A 17,604-nucleotide genomic window follows, 5' to 3' on the forward strand; every position below is an offset into this window, starting at 1 on the left:
CTTGATTTTTGCAATGATTTTTTTATTTTAATGAAAAAAAAGAGAACTTTTACTCACCTGAAAGGAAGCCATAGTGTTAACAAGATGAAGAGAAAACCCTTTTATCGTATAAAAAAATGAATTAAGAGAAGAGAAAAAAATTTTATTCTATTTTAGAGAATATTTTTATTTTCATTTTGAAAAGAAAAAAAGAAATAAAGAGAGAAATATATTTAGTAAGTCATATTTTAATAATTATATTATGATTATTATGTAGTAGAGGATGCGTGGAGATGAAATGTGTGATTTGTGAGATCACGAGTTTCTTCTTTTGGGATTTATAAAATCATTTTTTTCTTTCTATTTTTATTTTTTAATTAAGTAGATAATGAAGAGAAGATTTTTTGACAAAATCCCAAAATTGAGCCATTTATTCGAATTTTCTCATAAGAATTATGATAAGATGCTAAGCATTGTCTGAATTTTATGTAGGTTTGATGTGGGAATTTCGCAGGGGGGGGGGTGGGTGGGTTGATGAGGGGAGAAGTGATGAAAAAAAAGGAGAAAAAAATATCTGAATCGAGGAGAATGTGACCAAATCCTGACACATAATTAAATAAAAAATAAACTATTCTATTTAGATTTATTAATTAAATAAAAAATAAATAAAAAGAGAAAAAATAGTGAAGAAAGTATATAATTTTTTTTTAATTTTTAGTAAAGTCAGGAGATTGAGTCTCATTTGGGGTTTAAATCCTATTATATATATTTCTTTTTTTTTAATGTGTAATCCCTTTTTACATTTTATCCATTCATTTTTAATAATTTTTGAATTTAACTATAAATGACAAGAAAGATATAAGAAAAAGTGAGAGAAGAAGTCGAGTTTATTCTTATTAAATTAGGTAGAGACTTATATAATACATTAATTATCTCATAAGAAACTTGCATTATGATATTAGGAGTCTAAAAAAAATTACACACAGAAAAAATAAAATATATCTGTGAAGTCTTGATAAGAGAAAAAAAAATCACGGCTAAAATGGTGAGAAAAAAATTATTAAGAAAAATATAGAAAGAGAAAATAAATATTTGATGATAGGATGAGAAACTTATAAAAAAGAGAAAATTTTAATTTCTATTTTACATTTTTTGTCCTTTTTTTCAATTTAATTGGTTCATTTATCATGTTATGCATTTGTCGTATATATGAGACATACATTGTGTATGCTGAAGAGAAATTTAAAAATACATAAAAAACAGAAAAGAGAGCAGATGTAAATTATGTATATTGTCTAACAATATTTACATATAACAATAAATGACTTTATGTTGTAGTAAACTCTAAAAAAAACAGTCGAATATTATGGGAGGATTTATTGATTAAAGAGACGCATGTTCTCTGTCCTGCCTGTCATCAAAACATTTTTTTATTAACATCAAACTTTCATTCTAACATAAATCTCTTTTTTTTTTCATTTTACAAACTATTTATCATTCATAATTTGCAGATAAAATCATCACAATATTAATTACAATAAACATTCTCACAGCTACAAATTTTCTACATACTACGAAAACAATTTTTCTTAAAAAAAAGAAGATAAAATTGACTAAAAATATGTTAAAGAAACATATTCTTTTGAGATCAGATGGAATGTGTGTGTGGGGGAGGGAAGGTGGGAAAATGAGATGAAAGCGAATGACGATGGGGGGAAGGTAATCGCGGAAGGATTTACTGGAAAACATCATTCATATTTTGAAATTGACGAATGGCAAAGTCAACGGGGAGATCGAATTTGAGAAGACTCAGAGGCTCCAAGCTTCGCAAGGCATCGCGGAAGCCAGTCTTGGCTGCATAACTCCAACTTGTGTAGTACGTTGAGCACAATTCAGGGCATTGATAAATCAGCTGAAGCCACTTTGCTAGTTTTCCAGTGCTGAAAGGAATTTTTGTTGTTGAATTTTATTGGTTTTGAGTGATTTTTGAAGGAGTTTATTCATTTTTATGCTCGGAAAATCCTTCAGAAATTGTTGAAGAGACTTTCAAAATAAAGTTTGGAAGATCTTTTGTGAAAATTCTGCAAAGATTTGTTTGATTCTGCAAAGGTCATTGTCTATGCACCGATGATGCATATGCTTCATGAAGTAAAGTGCGAAAATCCCGCCTCTCTTCTAACTTCTATTACGTCATAAGGCCTTTTCATTTTAGGAAAATCTTTGTAGAATTCTCTCAATTCCTTTTAAGACTTTTTGGAATTCTTTTTACAATATTTCTATTAAACGAACAAATATGAATAAACTTCTTCAGAGAAAAAAAATGGATTAACTTGAGACTTACTTGAGACCAGCACAAACGAATGCCTTGAAGTGGGAATTGTGATTGCGCTTGTAGGGAGCATGGAGAGCTATAATACTTCCAATTGTACTTAGAAGTCCCTGTTTTATTGATATAGCCGTCCCACCAACAATCTCCAAATTGAAGCTCTGCGACAGCCTCCGTGCGGGTGTTTCATTGTATTTATCACCATTTTTGATGTAGTAATACTCAAGGATTAGCTCCCACGCATGCATTTGCTTCCCTCCGCGATCATCTTCATCACCAACTGTTGCCCCGTAGTCCCCATAAGCTACTTTTGGCATTGCAAAGCAACTTATAAAGGGAACAATCATACTAGAGCTATCCGGATTACGCAAACCGTGCTGCATCAACTTCAGCAGCGTCATGGCAAAGCGCTTCCGGACAATTGACATGAGATAGATATTGTCTGGGGTTTGTTTTCGTGGCTTTGCCGTGGGTTTCTTGCGCCTCTGCTGCGTCACAACCTGTGCATCAGGCTCCGAGTCGGAATCACTCAAGTAGACACTCGTAGAGTCATCCTGGGAGTCATCTTCATCCTTCTTCCGGGCAAAATTGCAAATTTCCTGAATATCAACCTCAAGCTGAGCACGTAGGTCACCCCAATGACTCCCACGGGCTGTCTTCTTGAAGGAATTCTTCTGGAAATGCGTCGCCGTTGAGGCACATCCAATTTGGGATGATGTGAAGATTTCCAGGAGGGTCAGGACGCGCTTCACGATACTCTGACTACGTTCCATGAATTTCCCTTCGGTGTTGTTGGAGCGTTTCTCCCCATCTTGACTGGATGAGCTCGTCATGCGGGAGCGGGAATGCTTCCGGGGAAGGGGTTTCCGACGATGCTCTTCGGAGATACAATCGCAATTCGTATCCAATTCCCCGGGAACGGTCTCATCGGCATTCTGAATGAATTCAATGAAGCGCTCCAAGTCGGTTATTTGGGTCTTCAGCTGTGCCACAAGTTGATCCTTCATCTTTAACGGACTCACAAATTCCCCCAAGGCTGAATCCACCTGGAAGGTAAGTTTGATTAACTCACATATGGTCTCATTTGCAAAAATTCCCTCGGGGGAGGGAGAGGGAAATGAGGCAAATAAACTGTCATAAATTCTCACCTGATGACGCAAATCTTCAGGGCTCAAGTGTGGCAAATTGTGCTCATCGAGATTGAGATTAATTTTACTCCTAAACTCATCAATGATGACCTTTTGCTTCTCAACCAGCATCGATTGTGGCAGTACAGGCTCACCGGATTCAAAGGCAAACTTCTCCAAATCCTCCAGCTGCTTCTTCAGCTGCTGAATGAGCTCCTGCTGACGATTCCGCTGCCACTCAACGGATGACATCATGAGATTGCTGCTGCCACCCTCAATCTCCTGCACCTCCGGAATGCCCCTGAAGGCGAATTCCTCGAGATTCTTCAGCAGGGTGTCCCTCTCCTCCGGGGCTGCCTTTACAATTTGCCTCAGACGGAATTGTACCTGCGCAAAATGCGATGTGAGCGCCAGCAGGGATGATGTGAGCATCTCCTGCTCTTCCTCGAGATTCCGGATGCGATTAATATCGCAAAAATGTTCCAATCTACAAAGGAGATTAAAAAGCACAGGTGATGAATTTTTTTTTCTTTTTAGCTGCAGGTGTGGTTTTTCCCATAAGGAAAATTCTCTGTGGGAAAAACTTACTCAGAATTCAAATCTCGTTCCGAATCCAACTGCCTAACATCACTTTCCGAGTCATTGGCCGCCCCAAGGGGGTCCCAACGCTCAACATCTGGCTTCTCCGTTTCAGACTCATCGTCTGCTGCATTAATATGGTCTCCTTCGTGATGCACTATTGCTTCACTTCCACCACCAAAATCTCTTTCCATTTCCTTTGCTTCCTTTCGCCTCTTTTAGGGTGAAGCTGAACTTTAAATTTTTGGGAGCTTCTTTTAAGGTGTTAATCACAAATTTCAAGAAGAAAGAAGTTAACAATTTGGAGGAAAAACGTGAGATCTATTGGATTGACATACTGAAAAATTTTTTTCAAAAGAGAAACTTCTGATTTTGCGCTGTTTGGAGGCTCCCGCATATCAGCCCCCGCATTCATGCTCTTTCTCCTCCGTAAGAGAGAAAGCACCAAAGATTGCATTGAGGGGGAACAGTCTGTTCGATAAATGACTCATTGCAATTTATTTATAATTTTTTAAAATTCATTTTTAATTAAAATAATTTTTGGGAATTTTGGGAATAATTTTTATTCTGATTCTCGTATTTTATAGATCCTTAAAAAAGTTCTAGGAAGAGCAAAAGTTAACCTTTTGAGAGCCATTGGTGCATTCTGAATGTACTTTTAGCTACGACCAAATAAACCGGTAGAGCAGTTTAGGAAAAATCGAAGAACTTTAACTTCTGGGCTAAATTAGATAATTTAGAAAATTGATCCTTCTTCAGATAAAAATTTTAATGAGCTAGAAGTCCTAGAAAATTGTTTCAATTCTCAAGTTAAGCTATTTATCATGATTAGTAAATTCTCCAAATTCTTAAGATTTAGTTACAATAAAATCCTTTTTTGTTCTTTAGCGTAAAATAAGGTAAGAATTTCGTTATTTTTCAGCTGATTCTTAGCCAAAGGGAAGTTTCAAATACAAAAAATAAGAATTTTCAATTTTTACCTTGAAGTTTAGACATATTTTTGACTGAAATCAGTTTTTTGCATTTTCTGGCTCTCCTGTTGATTTTAGAGCAAATCTGAATGGATTTTTGGGTCATCCCGTACCCGCAGGTTCGTCGATGAGCCTGATCGATGTGTACTAAAGGGAAGTTTCAAATACAAAAAATAAGAATTTTCAATTTTTTCCTTGAAGTTTAGACCTAATCTTATGATCATTTTGTCTCATTCACAAGGATTTTTGACCTCACTAAGATCTCTGTGTTTTATTCCTTCAAAAATATTTTACGATGTTTTTTTAAAAAAAAAAAAAAAGAAAAATTAATTTTTAGAGAAAAAAACTTTCCTCGGCGCCCGAAGTGTTAACTAACCCAACTTCTCCCGTGTTTGGGATTGTGAATTATGACATAGTGAGCAAAGAGAGCTCGGAGTACAACAGCCAGCAGAGGTAGCAGAGTCATTCATGTTGTGTTATTACGACGATGATTATTCGTGATTCGTGAGTTTTTTCCACCGATAAGTGTCAAGGTGCCTGGTGAGGCAGGAAAAAGATAAAGTTTAGCAACTCTGGGATGATTTGTGATTCGTGAGGTGCTTTCCCAAAGAAGGTGTGTTGTGTGCGTCGCAGAACAGCGTGCGGAAAGGTCTCCCCCTAAATTTCTATAAATACCTTCCGCCTTATTTTTTCTTTTTAATTTTATTAAAGAACCAAAGATCAATTTCTTTGGAGATTGAGCAACCTGCAATCGCGTGAATCTTGAGGAAAAGTGTCGTCGTGCTGCGAATTATTGGCTGTGCTGATACACAGGAGAAGGATTCTGGGGAGGAAAGATGAGCTTCCTGCCAAAAGTATCAAACTGGAAGGCTGCAATTGCCATTCTCCTCGTCTTTGTGGGCTGCTGCAGCAATGTTGTCTTCCTGGAGCTCTTGGTCAAGTATGTTTTTTTTCTCTACGATATTACACAACAACATAATCTATCCAACAAGGTCAATGCTATTGAGTAACCTGATCACTTTCTCTTCCCGCTTCTTGTACACTTCATGTGGTTGGACAACTAACTACAAAACCAAACGAACAGATATGATCCTGGCTCTGGGAATTTGATAACCTTCGCTCAATTTGCATTTATTGCAATTGAAGGATTTATATTTACGCATCGCTTTGGCACACAACCCGCGAGGATTGGCTTCAAAGACTACACCATCCTCGTGGCGATGTTCTTCACATCGAGCGTCTGCAACAACTACGCCTTTGACTTTAACATTCCCATGCCGTTGCACATGATCTTCCGTGCGGGATCCCTCATTGCCAACATGATCATGGGGATAATAATATTGAAGAAAAATTATGATTTCTCCAAATACTTTTCCGTCCTGCTCATTACATTTGGAATCATTATCTGCACCATTGTGTCCGGATCTGATGTGGTGAGTAATTTGCTTAATTTTATTACATATTTTACTTATTAAGAAATATTGTCCTTGTAAACTGCTTGACAAACTTCTTGATTTTCCCTCCCTCTGTGTCTCGTAGTATGTACCTAAAATATCACTTGCTATGCCACGTAGAGGAATACCAACTAGGTAATTGATTAGCTTCAGAGCATAGATAAGACTTTGGCCAGACACGCGATTCACGACTCTTTTTTATGAAGAGTCATGCAAAGTTTACTGAAATGAAAGATATGAGAGCTGAAGAAAAGTTTGGAAGAAAATCATTCTTCGCAGGGAAATTTCTTTTCTTACTCTTTTAAGAAGAAATTACGTTAGTTTAGCGATGTTACTGCAAATTCTTACTGCTTGTATCGTGAGATGAACATTATTTCATTGTAGGAGAGCTGTTAAAGCCCATACGGAACCAATAATTATATAATTGATTCTTTATGGATTTTTCCTTCAATTAAACATTGAATTTTATACGTTTTAAATGAATTTTCTTTTGGAGTTTTCAGTAAAATTTATGTTGGGAAATAAGAAGAGAATTTTATTGAGTAATGAAGGCGAATTAATCAGTAAATTGCCTTCAAGAATAAAGCGAATAAAACTCTTTCAATCGATATTAATAAACACTGATAACTTTCCATTTATTCTTTATTTTATTTAATCAATAAAAATGATAAAATTATTGATCTAAAGTGAAAGATCCTCCTCATTGGAAGTAAGAAAAACTCTGCTGATTTCAATAATTTTTATTTTTCCTTTAAAATTCTCATTTTTAGTTTATTTTTTAATTAATTTTTATTAACTTTTAATAAGAGATAATTTTAATACAAAAAGTTGCCTTCTTGAGCATATTTATGCTGAAAGAATCATAAAAGATAAGACAGAATCTTCAATTGAGCTCTGTGAGTTTCTCAATGAGCCTGCTAAAGACCCCAATGGCCTTGATATATTTATCCGCATAGATAAATTCATCGTCAGCATGAAGGAGAAGGGGGGTGTGATTCATTGGATTAAATCCCAAAGCAGGAATACGGAGAGCTCTCAAGAATCTCATATCTGTTCCTCCGGCGAGGATTTGTGGTTCAAGCGTGTAGTTTAAATTCGTTAAAACGTCCCGAAAGGTCATCCAGAAGGGATTTGAATCATCAATGGGGGTCACCGGGACTTTGTTTTCTTTCTGTTCAAAAGTTAATGAGACATTTGCTCCAGACTCTCTGATCCATTGCTCAAGGAGTCTGTTGAAAGCCTCATGATCTGCTGTTGGTGGTAGTCGAATGTCGAAGGTGACTGAAAGCTCCTCCGGAATGACATTTGTTTGAATACCTCCGGAAACTTTTGTGAGATTTATCGATGTTACATTCCCAATGGGTTGACCCCGTTTCACCTTTTCAACTTCATTTTGACGACGATGCATCAACTTTTCCACGATGTAGCTGAAACCCTCCCCGGCTGTGTGTTCAAACAGCAAGGATCCATGTCCTGGATGACCATGTATAGTGAACGTTGGCTGCCAGATGGTTTTTTCGCCATAGAAAAAAATGTAGTTCTCCCCAGGAGAGACGTGACCTTCATCCAAAGCAAATCCAATGTTTAGAGCTTGAAATTCCGGAGTCTTCACGAAAGCCTTCATCCCATCCACACTGCCAGTTTCCTCATCGGGAACGAAGAGGATGTGAATAGTGCGCCTTGGGTGGAAATTATTCCTCTGTAGCCGCCCAATGGCAGCCAAATAGGCCATTCCCAGACTCTTCATATCCTGCGATCCTCGAGCAAAAATCCTTCCGTCGTCGTCGATTTCAGCTGCAAAAGGTGGATGAGTCCATGTTTCCGGATAAACTGGTACAACATCCATGTGGGAATTCAGGAGAATTGTTGGTAATTCTGGTTCACTTCCCATCCATGTTAACACCACAATTGGCTTCCTCGCGTCCGTTGCGTAGTGAATTACAAAAGGAAGATTGAGAGATTTTGCTTGTTCCCTGAGAAAATCCACGCAAGGCCCTAGAAAATATTCATCCATGAACTCGATGGAGATTAAACTAAAAGGTCAGAATAATTAACCATAATCAGGGTTTGGATGAACAGTGGGAATCCTCAGATATTGGCGCAAAATCCGGATTTCTTCGTCACTTTCCCACCATTGAGAGGAATTCTTCAGGAGGTTCTCTGAGAGATTTTTCGAAGCACAACTCGTCATATCTGCAATACAGAGGCAAAGAAGGAGGAAAAGGAATCCACAGATCCAACACGATTTCACTTGACTCCCTTTCATTGAGAATTTTTGCTTTTTTTTAACGAATTTTCTTAATTCTTTTCTTGCGTTTCAACTAAAGGTGTGACCGTTGTGTTGAAAAGATCCTCAAAGAATGATCAAAAAGGCAGAAATAGGAATATTTCTTGGCTTAGAGTGGACAGAGTCAATAAGAATATTTCCTTATCTATTTCTTATCACAAAATATATGTAACTTTCACAGCATTTTCCTTTCAATTTGTGCCTTTTTATGTAAATATTATTGACATCAAATTACAACAAATATACAACATATAAGACAACCTCCCTAGCTATGGAAAGCTACTAAAGAATAAGAATAGAGAGAAAGAAAAATCAAAAGCAATGTCTTGAATTTAGGAAAATTATAAATTAATTTTTTGCTTCTTTAACTTCATTGAATTCGGCGATGATCATAAGCCCTGGGAAGATCTTTCTCATATGTTTTGGAGATTTTACATTGACTTTACGTTAGAATTATCTGGGCAGAAATCTTCTTTTCATGACTATATTCAAGGATTAAAAAAAAAAAGATTTATAATTCTTAAAAAAAAAATAATTTTTCAAGGAATTAAAAAGCTAATAGAATTTGTTATAAGTAAATTGATTATTTACGAATTCTAACAGATTTCTTTTCTAAGCTAATATTACTTATTAAGCAAGGCAATAAAATAAATTTTCCAGGTGAGAATTCAATGATTTTCTCAGAGAATTTCCTTTAACTAAGAGTTAGTCAAAAAATTTTCGAAATTCGAGGAATTTTATGAGCAATTTTCTAATCAATTATGAAACAAAAAAAGTTTTTTCTACACTCGATAAATTGCCAAATATTAGGTCCTATTCAGCAACAAAGAAATTCTTGAAATCGTTGAAACTTCAGAAGAAATTTTTGAAATTTCCAGGATTTCTTGGACGTTGAATAAAATCGATTGATTAGAATTTTTGTCCTCATAAAAATTATTTGAAGTTTTTCTGATTTTATTTTATTTTATTCCTGTAGAGTTTCCATAATTCTTGGGCCATCCCTTACATCCCTTACGATCTCTCCAACTAAACTATGCGTAGAAAATATTAACACATAGTTATCTGAATGAAACTCAATCTATTTCATATTTTTTCCTCAAATGATTGCGTCTCATTTTATTGGAATTCGTTCATTTTTTTTTAATTACCTTTTATGCAATATATAAATCTTTGATTTTATAAATTTAGATCAAGGATAGAGCAAATAGGGCAATAAAAAAGCTTTTTTCTTCCTTTATATTTTTATTTAAAATTTTCTTTTTTAGTTAATCTTTCACTTTTCCTTTGAATCTTGCAGAAAGAGAGCAAATCAGCGGCAAAAGTCATCGAGGAAGAATCAGATCCTGCTTCAGTTTTCTTCTGGTGGACCCTCGGAATCACCCTGCTGACTGTGGCTCTCTTCATTTCCGCCCGAATGGGTCTCTATCAGGAAGTTCTCTACAAACGCTACGGCAAACACCCCCGAGAAGCTCTCTACTACACCCACTTACTCCCTCTGCCGGGTTTCCTCCTTCTAACTGGAAATATTTGGGAACATTTGCAAATTTGCGCTGCAAGCCCCCCAGTTAATGTGCCTGTATTGGGAATTGGAATTCCCATTGTTCTTCTGTACCTCCTGGGGAATGTTCTCACGCAGTATGTATGCATTAGTTCTGTTTACGTTCTAACAACTGAGTGCAGCTCATTGACGGTGACACTGGTGGTGACACTGAGGAAGTTTGTATCACTCCTCTTCTCCATTGTCTACTTCCAAAATCCCTATACAATTTATCACTGGATCGGGACAATTTGTGTCTTTTACGGGACAATTGTCTTCACCGAAGTGATTCCCAGCATAAAACGTTCGCTGGCAAGTCGAAAGGATGCCGCGAAGAAGGTTGACTAAATTAGGAAAATTGTTTTTGAATTAATTTGTCTTTTTTTGTACCATTAAAACTTGTGATTTTACCATATCGTCCTTTATGAAAAAAAGAAAAAGGAAATCAATCAATTTTGATCAGAGCTTTGTGACGCTTAAAGGGTGTTTTTTTTACACTTTCATCGCTATATATATATTGGTTCTATCTCAACATTTTACATAATATACAAATAACTTTGCAAACAGACAACAACAACATACATAATAAAATGTTCGCATAATAACAGAATAATGCTCAACAAATTGAGAAAAGAGAAAAAAAGCTAAGAAAAAACGAAAGGATTAGGAAACTTTGCACATTTCATCACTCATTGCCGGTGTTAGGGCTCCACCCTGTAGGACCGTGTTGACGGCAGCTCGAGCCAAGTAGCCTGTAGTTTCGGAATAGCTCAGGGAATACAGTGGGGAGATATCCTTGGAAATCTCCTTCTTGTTATCCTTGCAGTACATGATGAAGGCACTCTCGAGCAATTGATCGAGATCGAGAATTTGCTGAAATTGCAATTCAGGATTTCGACTTAGGATCTTTGCAACAATTCCCAGCAGTTCAACGGTCAATTGACGCCTCTCCGGGAGCTCAATGTGAATTAGAGTCTCCTCCACGAGGAGCGAGAAGGACAATTCACTGCGACTCATACTCGTGAGGGTGGGTGTAGCGGGTAAATGGTGCCCCTGCACGTGAATCCCTTCTGGGGTACGTTGCAGTACATCCCACACCCAATTGTAGAATTGATCCGGAACGCGACACAGGCAACCCTCCAACTGACGCCGTTGTAGTGTTGATAGACTGAAAGAAAGGAAAGTTTTTTCTTTTTAAATAAATTTTGAAAATTTAGGAAAATTTGAAAAAGAAAAATCAATGAAATTAAAGAAAAAATTAAAAACTTCTAATACAGGGTTGATATATTGAGATATTTATGAGATTTTTAACTCTAGAAGCTAAGAAAATATTCATACTTAAAGCAACTAAAACTAATATACCTTTCATTAGTTGCCCATTGTTGCACCGTAAGAACATGATGGAGCAATTGACGCACTTCATACGGAGAGAGATTCTCCAAATCAGTCCCTTGAGCTGCATTCGAAATGTGCAAATAGAGCCTCATTGCCTCAAGTACCCAACCCACGCGAATCTACAAATTGAAATTAATTTAAAAAAAAATTGTTGCAATTTCATATGAAGGAGTTTATTCACTTTGTGTATACGTAAAATAATTTTGTGAGAAGAATTTAGAATGAAATGAAAGAAAAACTCAAAAGAAAATTGATTTTCTCCTGAAAGAAATTAAGAAAATTCGTTAAATATTCGCGCTCTAAAATAAGAAAAAACCACGCCCCGTTGCATCTTATTTTTATCTCAATATAATAATTAATAAAGCACCGACGCATTTGCTTCAAGCACAGATAAAAGATAAAATGAATATTGTAGAAGGCCGACGTGTACGTAAGATTGAGAAAAGAGAGGAATTTTTGGAATCCTCCTTCCGGTGAGCGTCGATTAATTTTGATTCAGCAATTAAAACATTCGAATTGCCAGAGCTTTCGACACTCTGCGTGTCATCCTCAGTAACTGTGGAGGATAAAGAGAGGTATTCACGATCTGAGGAGTTAGTCCCCAAAGAGGTAATCAAATTTAATTTTTTAATTATCATATCGCATTGTTAAAGATTGAAGAAAAGAGTGGTCACTTCCCGGAAAAGTGCTGGGAAATATACGAATTTTCACATTTTAAAAAATGTACAGAATGAGAATAATTTTCAAAGTAATTCAAGCAAATTTTAACTGAGTTTTTCAGCTTTCATCGAATGAATTTTTAAAAAATCATCTAAAACAATTGTTTAATAAAGCACCGACGCATATGCTTCATGCACAAAAATGAAAAGTAATTTTTAAAAAAATGGGGCCTAGTTTTTTTTTGTATTTTTTTACGGGAAATCCTTACTGAATTTTTCCACTTAATTTCAGGGCAAAAATAAAGAAAAATCTCTGAATAAAAAGAATAAGATCATAGCAGAAACAAATGTGAATAGACTCCTTTCAAATCTTCAGCCAATAAAACATTACTAACCTTGAGAATTCCACGAAACATCTCTGGGGTTGTTGCAATTAGACGTCCACAGTAGAGGACAACTTCTTGCTGGAGTACAGCATGAATGACATTAAGGGGTTGTACGGATGTGTACATGACTTCCTGTATCTCAGCCGGGGTCATTGGTTTATCAAACACCGTCTCCTTCTGCCCAATAATCCCCACTGTAATTTGCTTCCCATTCACAAGGACTGTGGTGATAAAGGGCGAAATGGAGTCAACAATGTGATGAAGGAGGGAACTGCAGTAGCGCACAACACGCCAATAGCGCAGGGATCCGGCGCGATAGTAGAGATCCGTAATACACTGATACAGTGTCCTCCCGTCAATTTCAAAACTCATCTCTTGGCGCTTCATGAGAATCTCCAGGAGTTGCACCATCCCGTACAGGGAGGATGTCCGTCTTAGGGCCTCAATGACATCCTCATTGGGGCGATGGTGGAATTCCTTCATGGAAATTCTCTCATCCACATACGTCATGGCCTTGGGGATATCCGTGAGGCTCTGATAGCCAATGTACTCATGCGTCACCTGACTGAATGCCTCACAGCTCTCGGGGAGCTCAGACTGTGACATAAAGTCCAAATGTTCCATGCATGAGCTGGAAATTAGATTCTGTAGACGTCCTATTCGTACCTTCATCCCATCGCAGTAACCCTTCTTCAGCATTGCCAACAAATCGAGCATTTCCTTGAATTGCGGATCACGCATATGCTCTTCGCGAATCAACAGGCAAACTGTTGGTCTCCCCGAGAGTCTCCAATACTTCCCAACAAATTGCAATTCTGTCTTTATGTCATCTGCAAGCAGGGAATAAAAAAGGAAATTCCTTTCAATCTCTTGAAATTTTCTCAAACTCTTTCAATCAATGCGTTTACCAATAAGTAGAGCCATGTCACGATAGAGATAAAAATCCGACACTTCGAAAATTAATGGATAACAGAGGACGGTCATTCCGCAAATTCTGTAAACTTTGGAAGTTCCTAGAGAACCAATAGGTCTCGGTGGTCGTCCCGAAACACCAATTTTCTCATTAACACCCAATTGCTGGTACACCTGAATTAGCTTCGTTGACGACCATATTTGTACAGGTTCCACCTTTAAAGTGAAATTAGTACCAAAAATAAAGAGCAAATAAAATAAATTTATTAAAAGGAGCTTATTCATCGATAAATGATTTGAAGAAATAATGAAAAAAGTAGAAAAGACGTCATAAATCCATTAATCAATGCATAAACTCCTTCAAAACGGGATAAGGGGGCTTACTCTCGAGAATTTCTAAGGATTTTTCTTAAAAATTTAATGTAAATGAAATTTAAAAAAATCAAATACTATTGTACATGAGATTATGAACTTTTGTTAAATAAATGAAATTCTTTGTATTGTTTAGGGAAAAATGTTTTTTTTCTTTTTTTTTATGGGTTATTTCCTTTCCTTACCTCATGTGGTGTTTGTGTTTGGATCCCATAAGTGGCCATCATTGCCTGCAATCTCATTGATTCAGCAATAAGAACAATTTGTACCACAAGATCCGTTGCAGTTCCCTGAAAGAATTTATTATTTTTTCAAAATTCCTTTTTTTTGAAAATTTAATTTTTCTTCAAAAAAATAATGTTTATTTCATGACAAAATTTGGCATAGAATGAGCACAAAAATAATAATTTAAAAAGCATCTTAAAAATGATATGGAAGATATTATGAGGAATAGGGGAAACTAAGAAGGTTTAGTCATTTTGTTTTTTTTTAGTTTTTCAAGGGCTGTGATTTTTTGATTAGGCCAAGGGGTAAAAATGCTGGGAATACAAAAAAATCTAAAAATAATTAAATCATATTTATGATCAATAAAATTAAATCAATATGAAAGGAGGTTATCCAGCTACATATGAGAGTTGCCCTGGGTCGAAAATACAGTTTTGACCGGAATTATCTTTAAGGCTAACAAAATAGGATAAGAAATCGTCAAAGGAGCTCCCAATTTACCACTGAAATCACATAGAAAAAGCTGTTTGAGCATCGCAAATTTGCTACTTTAAATAATTATTTTAAAACATTTGCGACAATGTTTCGTTGATAAGTTTGTAACTATGAAACAGGGGCGTAGCCAGAACGAAATTTTGGGAAGAGTTATTTTAAGCCAATTTGTTCTCGAGTTAATTTGGCTCTAGGTGGGAGTTTTGACCCCCTGACGCAAATTGACGCGAATGTTTTGAAACATTAAAAAGTACAAAAATGACAATATATTTCAACGTTTTGTATGAAATCTTTGCTGTCTTTCATTCTACGTGATCCCAGAGCAAAATACGGAGTTTCTTTGACGATTTTTCATTCTTTTTGATCCCTAAAAGATCATGCGAGTCAAAATTGTTTTTTCGATGCAGGACAACTCCTATATATACCTGAATATCCTCCTTTTTCATTTTTTTTTCATCAAGATGAATATTTTTTACTATAATAATCGGAATCTCACAATCGGTTTGAAGTTTATGAATGAAATTTGCACACAATACTCTGAAGAATGTAATTAAAATGTGCAAAACAATTAGAAAAAAAATCTTATAAATAAATTTGACCTTTAGAGGACGTTTTTAGTAAAATTAACCCTCAAATGCCTTCTCTACAGAACGCCTCTGAAAGAGCATCTCAGGGTTAATATTCTGGCAAAAATTTATTAATAGTTTCTCTATTTTTTTTCGCATTAATCAATTTAAATTGAAGATGATTGATGAGACAATTCAATTTCTTGCAAAAAGAATTCTGACTTTGGAACATTTTCCTAACAAAAAAAATCTATTGCGTGTTAATCACATTGAGTTAATGAAAAAAAAAGAAAAGTAAAAAAAAAACTCTAAAATTCAACACCTTTTAAATGATTTTTTTAATGTAACTCTATACTCTTTACTTACTATTCCTGGCTTGGCCTGAGATTGAAAAGAAAATTCGGTTAAGGTGGCAAAACATCCACATTCTTAAGAAATAATCAAATCTAACTATCCCCAAATTTACAAAGTTTTTTTTTAAACCTCTTTTGAGGAAGAAGAATAAATTGTCTTACCTGAAAGGCAGAATATCTGCCACCTTTGCGTGGTCTATTGTAGCTTGGGAGGTACCTTCTTATTGGATCTAATTCATTAATGTGCAACAATCCAGCTGTTAGAAGTTGCGATATAATGAAAATTGATTGGCCCCAGAGGAAGAGGGAATTCGGATTGGAGCGCGTGTAGCCACCTTCACCATCTGGTTGGAAGTACATCGACACCACGGGATCTGTAACATTTCCGGAAGGAAATCTCACAATTTTTTTCTTGTGGGAGAATCAATAAAACGAGACTACAAACCTCCATTCAAATCCTTATACAGACAACTTCTTAGCTCATTTTGGAACTCTTCAATTTGTGCGGGATTATTCTTAAAGACCCCATCGATGATCATGTAGATGTAAAAGAGTGGCCATTCACATTCATAGCCCTCAAAGTCTTTAATCTCCCCACGATTGTAGAATCTACAAGGATTATGGAAGAGAATTAATTATCTTAGCTACTGGAAGCTTCCTTCTCTGGGTACCTTCGACTTTTATCTTCAATCTTGCTGAGGTAGCCATCGCGACTGAATCTCTTGAAGCCCCGGACACCCTGGAGGCGCGTAACAACATTCTTCTTCGTCATGTCAACGAGACGCTCCTCGTGGGAGGCAAACGCCGGGAAGGAGAGGGTAGGAATGAGAGCAGCATCCACACCTTTGGAGCTAGACTCCCGCGGGAGCATTGTTTCGAAGATACTTCGATTGCGATTGTGGGCATCAATGTCAACGTAGACAACACTCCATGAGGCACCTTTCTCCCCAAAAAGGTTGCACCCATTGATGGCTTCAAGGGCAGATTTGGCGAAACCAATTGACGATGCATGAATCTCGGGTGTTCCATCGTTGTACTTTGATCCACGCTCCCAAATCCCAAAATCCGGCGTTCTGTATGCCCTCTCGACGTAGTACACCAAGTTCTGGACGAACGCCACCTCATCCTGCGTGTAGATAATCTGCAAACCCGATGTGATCATTTGGACAAGGAAGATGAGGTAGACGGAAACCACGTCGATCTGGAGGTGATTGTACTTGTCATCCGGGAGGATTTGCTCGCCTGTGTGAAGGTGGAATTTGCCGTGAAGGGCATGTTGGCTACACTGCCGTGACTTGAAGAGTTCCACACGACGTGCCTGCTTGATCCAACACTCCAGCACACCGCGCATACATTTAACCGTTGACTGGGCAAGTTCATAGGATTTCCCTCGATCATCATCAATCCTCTTGTAGGCCTGATACAGGCTCCAAATAGCCGATGCGCAGTAAACACTATCCCTAATACTACCCACCTCTGTGTCTGTCGTTAAAACCGGAAAGAGCCCCGTAATAGGGCTCTGGAACTGCAAAAGTTGTCTCTTGACTGGAAAAGCCAGGTAATAAAGGATTTTCATCTTCAAGGATACCCATCAAATTCACAGAGATCTCACCAATTCCATAGTAGATATCCAACTGCTTCACGGTATCCTCGTAATTTGTAATCTTCAGGAATTGATCCAAGTTGATGTCATCAATACTTCCCATCCGGATGGGACTTGGTTTCCTTGATGAAAGAGAAAGGCGCACAATTTTTCTTCCTCAAATAAAATCTTTTGATTTGGAGAAATTCTTTTCTTACTCATTTAAATTTTGCTTATGCATGTCTCGCATGCCTCCTGGCCAGGTGATTTTTCGTGGATATTGCAGGAAAAGCTGGGAAAATTCACAAGAGATTTTTCACGTATGTAGTATTTTTGTTTTAACCATGAAATGACCTCTAACCTGAAACTTTTCCGGACTCCCCATACCTTCTTCACAGGTGC

The 17,604-nt window shown here is 36.8% G+C and overlaps 4 protein-coding genes across 6 annotated transcripts; 1 reads left to right on the forward strand and 3 right to left on the reverse strand.

The window, feature by feature from the left end:
* Window positions 1–747: 747 nt before the first annotated feature.
* LOC129788876 (RUN domain-containing protein 1) lies at window positions 748–4,437 on the reverse strand. The gene is made up of 4 exons (XM_055825283.1): window positions 4,021–4,437; window positions 3,454–3,919; window positions 2,321–3,351; window positions 748–1,919 (listed from the first exon to the last, which is right to left on the reverse strand). The coding sequence occupies exons 1-4, from the start codon at window positions 4,203–4,205 to the stop codon at window positions 1,715–1,717; spliced, it is 1,887 nt and encodes a 628-aa protein (XP_055681258.1). The 5' UTR covers window positions 4,206–4,437; the 3' UTR covers window positions 748–1,714.
* A 932-nt stretch (window positions 4,438–5,369) lies between these two features.
* On the forward strand, window positions 5,370–14,127 carry LOC129788887 (UDP-xylose and UDP-N-acetylglucosamine transporter-like). 2 transcript variants are annotated; one of them, XM_055825297.1, is made up of 4 exons: window positions 5,370–5,595; window positions 5,694–5,922; window positions 6,067–6,415; window positions 10,021–14,127. In XM_055825297.1, the coding sequence occupies exons 2-4, from the start codon at window positions 5,819–5,821 to the stop codon at window positions 10,606–10,608; spliced, it is 1,041 nt and encodes a 346-aa protein (XP_055681272.1). In that variant the 5' UTR covers window positions 5,370–5,595; window positions 5,694–5,818; the 3' UTR covers window positions 10,609–14,127. The 2 variants fall into 2 exon arrangements, with proteins under 2 accessions (XP_055681272.1, XP_055681271.1); XM_055825296.1 differs by having other exon boundaries at window positions 5,376–5,631.
* Window positions 7,061–8,793, reverse strand: LOC129788882 (aminoacylase-1-like). Its single transcript, XM_055825290.1, has 2 exons — window positions 8,492–8,793; window positions 7,061–8,431 (listed from the first exon to the last, which is right to left on the reverse strand). The coding sequence occupies exons 1-2, from the start codon at window positions 8,700–8,702 to the stop codon at window positions 7,320–7,322; spliced, it is 1,323 nt and encodes a 440-aa protein (XP_055681265.1). The 5' UTR covers window positions 8,703–8,793; the 3' UTR covers window positions 7,061–7,319.
* On the reverse strand, window positions 10,622–17,593 carry LOC129788870 (probable phosphorylase b kinase regulatory subunit beta). 2 transcript variants are annotated; one of them, XM_055825270.1, is made up of 11 exons: window positions 17,421–17,593; window positions 17,233–17,345; window positions 16,292–17,165; window positions 16,066–16,229; window positions 15,783–15,994; window positions 15,634–15,648; window positions 14,170–14,274; window positions 13,609–13,828; window positions 12,710–13,530; window positions 11,623–11,774; window positions 10,622–11,428 (listed from the first exon to the last, which is right to left on the reverse strand). In XM_055825270.1, exons 1-11 carry the CDS (start codon window positions 17,450–17,452, stop codon window positions 10,924–10,926), a joined length of 3,213 nt encoding a protein of 1,070 aa, XP_055681245.1. In that variant the 5' UTR covers window positions 17,453–17,593; the 3' UTR covers window positions 10,622–10,923. The 2 variants fall into 2 exon arrangements, with proteins under 2 accessions (XP_055681245.1, XP_055681246.1); XM_055825271.1 differs by lacking the exon at window positions 15,634–15,648.
* Between the last annotated feature and the right edge of the window lie 11 nt (window positions 17,594–17,604).

This window comes from Lutzomyia longipalpis, chromosome 2 (assembly GCF_024334085.1).
Source record: "Lutzomyia longipalpis isolate SR_M1_2022 chromosome 2, ASM2433408v1".
Lineage (NCBI taxonomy): Eukaryota > Metazoa > Arthropoda > Insecta > Diptera > Psychodidae > Lutzomyia > Lutzomyia longipalpis.

Excerpts from the sequence above, each read along its gene's own strand:
- LOC129788876 (XM_055825283.1), bottom strand. The coding sequence starts at position 4,205 with ATGGAAAGAGATTTTGGTGGTGGAAGTGAAGCAATAGTGCATCACGAA. Across the intron at positions 3,920-4,020 it reads GAACGAGATTTGAATTCTGA|ATTGGAACATTTTTGCGATA; the intron begins GTAAGTTTTTCC and ends TCTCCTTTGTAG. Across the intron at positions 3,352-3,453 it reads CTGAAGATTTGCGTCATCAG|GTGGATTCAGCCTTGGGGGA; the intron begins GTGAGAATTTAT and ends CTTACCTTCCAG.
- LOC129788882 (XM_055825290.1), bottom strand. The coding sequence starts at position 8,702 with ATGAAAGGGAGTCAAGTGAAATCGTGTTGGATCTGTGGATTCCTTTTC. Across the intron at positions 8,432-8,491 it reads TCATCCAAACCCTGATTATG|GGCCTTGCGTGGATTTTCTC; the intron begins GTTAATTATTCT and ends AATATTTTCTAG.
- LOC129788870 (XM_055825270.1), bottom strand. The coding sequence starts at position 17,452 with ATGCGAGACATGCATAAGCAAAATTTAAATGA. Across the intron at positions 16,230-16,291 it reads ATTGAAGATAAAAGTCGAAG|ATTCTACAATCGTGGGGAGA; the intron begins GTACCCAGAGAA and ends TAATCCTTGTAG. Across the intron at positions 13,829-14,169 it reads AAACACAAACACCACATGAG|GTGGAACCTGTACAAATATG; the intron begins GTAAGGAAAGGA and ends TTCACTTTAAAG.
- LOC129788887 (XM_055825297.1), top strand. The coding sequence starts at position 5,819 with ATGAGCTTCCTGCCAAAAGTATCAAACTGGAAGGCTGCAATTGCCATT. Across the intron at positions 5,923-6,066 it reads TTCCTGGAGCTCTTGGTCAA|ATATGATCCTGGCTCTGGGA; the intron begins GTATGTTTTTTT and ends CCAAACGAACAG. Across the intron at positions 6,416-10,020 it reads TTGTGTCCGGATCTGATGTG|AAAGAGAGCAAATCAGCGGC; the intron begins GTGAGTAATTTG and ends TGAATCTTGCAG.